Source organism: Phoenix dactylifera, chromosome 18 (assembly GCF_051530095.1).
Source record: "Phoenix dactylifera cultivar Ajwa chromosome 18, Ajwa_hap1_PhDact_Kaust_v1.1, whole genome shotgun sequence".
Classification (NCBI taxonomy): Eukaryota; Viridiplantae; Streptophyta; class Magnoliopsida; order Arecales; family Arecaceae; genus Phoenix; species Phoenix dactylifera.
Genome location: NC_143207.1, coordinates 4,711,268 through 4,716,204, shown reverse-complemented (window position 1 = coordinate 4,716,204; position 4,937 = coordinate 4,711,268). Strand labels below are relative to the sequence as shown.

Sequence of the window (4,937 nt, the reverse complement as noted above, 5' to 3'; positions counted from 1 at the left end):
TAATTTCTTCTGATTTTAGTTTCAATTTTATGAATCTTAATCAACCTTCCTCAGATCCTAATCTTTCCTCCCTAATGAATTCAAAGATCTTTTGGATTTGGATCCAGAAAAATTTTTGAATTCTACGATCTGAGGCGCGTTCATGCGATGAACGACGTCCCGATCGAATTCCGCTGTGAATGTCGCATCGAACGGGGCGTAACTCAGCATATACTTCTTGTGTGTTTATATTGTCTTGTTTATGTTTTCAATTGCACATATATAATTGACACTAACTAAATCACTCACACACATCCATTAAGAAAAGTTAAGGTCGAAAAATTTAGAAAACCCAATTCACCCCCCCCCCCCCTTCTTGGGTTGTCACATTGGGCAACAGGATGACCTTGCGGGCTTTTGGAGGACCCGAGATCGGGCGGGCATCGGCCGCTGATCCTTCTGCAGCCTCGGCAGAAGTTGCACGCTTGGCGGGGGGAGCTTCTTCGGCCCCCCAATCTTCTTCTTACTATTCTTCCGAATGAACTGGGGAGTTTCTGCCTCAAGATCCTCGACCTCGACAGGGGAAGAAGTCGAGGTCGGCCTAGGCCTCTTCCTAGACAAAAGACGAGCTCCGCCAGCCTCAACCACTCTCTTGTTGTACCTGGCGAGGAGAGCCTCGTTACTGGACACCATCCCTGCGATTTTTGAAAAAGGAAGAAAGAAACTCAAGTGTCAGACCAACCCTAAAAAGAAAGGGAGGAAGAAAAACAGAAAAAATGAAACAAAGAACGATAGAATGAAGGGAGGAGCAGTGCAACCGCCCTTACCCCCAGGGCGCGCAGAGCTCAGGCCAACGTTTATTAGGGTCTCCTCGCTCAGGAGGTCATTCAGAAGGATATCCCCCCTTTAGACCGCGAAGAGCTGCAAAGATTTTCTGCTCGCTCACGATTAGTTCAGGGGTCTTATTATTGGCCTTAAGTATCGGCAGGCCCCACGACGGGCACGGACGCTCGGAGGAGAGAGAAAAATTTCTCTTTCCATCCATGAATTGAGGTAGGAGCACCTCGGAACAGCGACCTACCTCCCCGAAAGGCAAAGTACAGCCATCCTCCATCCACGGGGTTAGATTTCAACATGTAACACCCGCGGAAGACGTTTACCGAGGTCGGTATCTCTTGAGCAAGGCAAAGGGACAAGAAGCCAATGATTATCCTCCACGAGTTCGGAGCGAGCTGCGCTCGAACGAGACGATATCTCTCCAAGAGCTCATTCACGAACCCGTGCAGAGGGCATCTCAGGCCGGCCCAAAGTGTTTCTGCATACACTCCAACCCGACCTGGGGGAGCTAGTAACTCGATCCCACGGTCCCGCGAACTCAAAAGTGAACTCACGTGGGAAGGAGAACTGTGTTCAAATCACGCCCAAGTCTTCTTCAGTCAGGTTTGACCCGACCCCGTCTGGACCATGGCTCACGTCTGGCCCGAGCTCCTTCCCACGAGAAGGAGCCCCAACAGAGGAGAAGCGCCGCCCGACATTGTCTCGCCCACAGTATTAAAAAGAAGAATGGAGAAGCAAAGAAGAAAGAAAAGTAGGCCTCTGAGCGAACGTGAGAAGAAGACCTACCGTTGTCCTCGCTAGAAAGGCTGATGGTCAGAAATGAAGAACCAAGAAAAATCGCCAAAAAACACCCCAAAGCACCTCCAAGGAAGACCAAATAACAATCGGAGGAAGGAGAAAATGAAAGAAGAAGAAGACAAAGGCTATGGCAGCCAAATGAAGGTTTTTAGGGCTGGCTTGAACCTTATATAGACTCCCCCAACGGACCAGATCGACGAGAGCAAGCCGCGCCTCCTGCTCAGATCACGCCACGTGCTGGCCTCAGAAACCGAACCAGCGTATCAACCTAAATCGTCACTTTAAAAGCAGAATTGAAGCAGTCGTCTCTTCGAATACTGGAGTCTCATCATGAACCCGCAGCTCAAAGTCACCTCGAAAAGCAAAAAGCTGCCACCTCATGCTCCCATTAAAAATGCCCCAAAAAGCGCATTTTTCCCTCCTTTTCGAAACGACAAAATAAATTAAAGCCATCTAATCTCATCAGCATGACAGAAATGGTTACTTCCTTCGCTCGAGCTCGGAGCGGCTCGAACTCGAAAGTCGAGGGGTAGTGTTGGGGAGAAAAGTGGATCACCCGAAGCACATGGTCAAAGCACCAAAATCCGTAGCGTGACGACGGCAAGCATGCTCTCGGCAGTCATGACCTCAGCGCGCCCGACCTCAACAAGCCCGACCTCAGCATGCACAACCCCGGCAGGCCTATCCTCGGGAGGCATGACCTCGGCAGGCATGGTCTCAGCTGAGTTAAGCTCGATTGACCTCAAGGCTAAGAAAGACCCAGTCAAAAAGAGAAACCGATTCCCACTCCACCAAAAATCAAGCCGACCCCTACATCGTAACGTCCACATGAAGGAGTCAAGTCCTCCGTATCCGAGATCAAGTCCCACAATCTCCGCCTCAACGACTGTCAACATTTGAAGTCACACAATTTCAACCAATCGCCAGCTAGCCCGAAATCTCGGGCTATTTAAGGTAACTCATTTATTCGCACAATCACACCCGATTGCGAGTGACCACTACATCCCCTCCTATAAGAAGAGGGAAAGCTCTAAGGGGGGATCTTCTCCCCTGACCAAAAAACGTCTCTATTATCTTCATTATCTCCAAAGCCCTTCTCTGACTTAAGCATCAGAGGGCCTTCGCCGGATCCCAACCCATACTTTTTGCAGGTCTGCCGAAGACAGTCGTCCGCCACCGCATCATAATCGAAGTTCCTCCTCGGTCCGCAGCCACTTCCGAATCTAATTTTCAGCAATATTTGGCATCCTCTTTATGGAGGACCGCCAACTCAATCAATCGGCCAATTATATGATTTTGAACCGGCTATATCATTACCCAATTATGCCAATAATTTATCATGGAGAGTTCAACTGATCGGAATTCAAAGAATTACAACGAAAACCGTCCGAGATCATTTGCTTCCAACAACACTCGTCCCAATCAGACTCCATGCCACATGGCAAGAAATTATTGATCAACTGGCAGAGTCCGTACAAGACCTGACGGAAATGCAGCACAAAGCACCAACTCCTGCATGACACGTGGCACTAACTACCAATAAACTTTCTCGTTAGCTACGGAGGGCGTGAAAATATCAAAATACCCGCATAAAACGGTTGCCGAATCACGCAAACACATGCCACCATTACTGCCCTCGTAATCACCAACCGTTGCTCCCAGTAGCTGAGCCCCCACCACCAGCGCTGGCGCGCGGAGATACCAACACCTGCGAGTGCGAGTGCCACAACACCACCATTCCCACGTAAGGCGGGACCCACCCGTAGGAAACCACTTCCCCAAGCGTTAAAGCGGGAACAAGAAAAAAAAAGATAAAAACGGAAAGGAGTAGTCTTTCGATAAAAGAGTGGTGTGCAAATATTTTTTCCTTCTCTTAAAAAGAAAATAAAAAAAACAAAGGTATGAAAACACCATACATACCCCTACCGCATCATTAAATTTACAAACCACTGTCCCTCGGAAAATAAAGGTTAAAAAATAGAAAAAAAAAAAGGGGGGAATAAAAATCTACTTTTTGGCCTTCCTAGCAGGGCCCTTCTTCGCCGGAGGCTTAGCCGCGGTCTTCCCGGCCTTCGCCTTCTTCGGCGCCGCCTTGGCCGCGGCAGCCTTCCTCTGGGAGGCGGCGGACTTCGCCGGCGCGGCGGTCTTCTTCTGGGAGGCGGCGGGCTTCGCTGGCACGGCGGACTTCTTCCCTGGCGTGTCCTTGGTGGAGGTCTTGGCCGCCTTCGCCGGCCGCGCCTTCGCCTTCGGCTTGGTTACCTTCGCCGCAGGCTTCGGTTTCGGCTTCGCAACGGGAGCCTTGGGCTTGGCCGCGGCCGGGGACTTGGGCTTCGGCTTCACGGCCGTCGCCGGCTTGGTCTTCGGCTTCGGCTTCGGCTTCGCGGACGCGGCAGGCTTGGGCTTGGTCTTCGGCTTCGGCTTCGGCTTCGGCTTGGCGGCCGCGGCAGGCTTTGGCTTCGGCTTCGGCTTGGGCTTGGGCGGAAGGGGGGCGGAGACAGGCTTGGCTGGAGCACGGGGGCGGGCGGGGGGAAGCTTGTAGGAGTTCTTGATCTTGGTGAGCTTGCCGCTGGCGGTGAGCTTCTTGAGCTGGAAGAGGAGGAGCTTGCGGAAGTTGGAAGGGAGGTGAGCCTTGTGCTTGTCTTCAATAAACTTGGTGATCGCATACTGGCTCGACCCCGTCCTCTCCTTCAGCGATGTAATCGCCTCTCCGATCATCTAGGGTTTCATAACGCAATCAAGTAAATCAGATCCATGTAAATCAACAGAGAGCTATGGACTGACATGGACGAGGTCTCACCTCCACGTAAGGGGGATGAGCAGGAGGAGCTCGGGGCTTCCTGGGAGCGGAGGGCTTCTTGGCCTTGGGCTCCTTCGTTTTCTTCGTCCTGGACGCAGTCTTGGCCGGCGGGTTCTCCCCCGCGGGCTCCGCCGGGGCGGAATCCTTCACTGTCTCCTCCACCGCCGCCGCTGAGGTCTCCTCCGCCGCCATGCCTACGGCCTCGAGAGCAAACAAGAAGGGAGAAGAATTAGGGCTAGGGTTTCTGAGAGGAACGAATGAGAAAGTGGTGAGAGATCGGGCGTGCAGATGAGAGGTGATAGCCAACAGGGAGGAGATGAGGATTTAAATACGGACCGAGGGGGTAAACGGTAGGCAAGAGGTGAGCGGTGATTGGTTCGCTACCAGTTTATTCGGATCCTTACCCTCATAGTTTTAAATGTCGTCCGTTGGATCATCTGGCTATCGACGGATTAGGTTGGTTGAGTGCATGAGCTGAGATTTGGACTAGAGTGGAGGCAGGGGTATGGGGTAGGATGGGGTGTGC

At 51.9% G+C, this 4,937-nt stretch overlaps 1 protein-coding gene across 1 annotated transcript; it reads right to left on the bottom strand.

The window, feature by feature from the left end:
* Window positions 1-3,447: 3,447 nt before the first annotated feature.
* LOC103697861 (uncharacterized) lies at window positions 3,448-4,719 on the bottom strand. The gene is made up of 2 exons (XM_039120094.3): window positions 4,412-4,719; window positions 3,448-4,329 (listed from the first exon to the last, which is right to left on the bottom strand). The coding sequence occupies exons 1-2, from the start codon at window positions 4,601-4,603 to the stop codon at window positions 3,622-3,624; spliced, it is 900 nt and encodes a 299-aa protein (XP_038976022.3). The 5' UTR covers window positions 4,604-4,719; the 3' UTR covers window positions 3,448-3,621.
* Window positions 4,720-4,937: the final 218 nt, after the last annotated feature.

Coding starts and splice junctions, on each gene's coding strand:
- LOC103697861 (XM_039120094.3), bottom strand. CDS start 4,603: ATGGCGGCGGAGGAGACCTCAGCGGCGGCGGTGGAGGAGACAGTGAAG. Junction 4,330..4,411: donor CTCATCCCCCTTACGTGGAG/GTGAGACCTCGT, acceptor ATGAAACCCTAG/ATGATCGGAGAGGCGATTAC.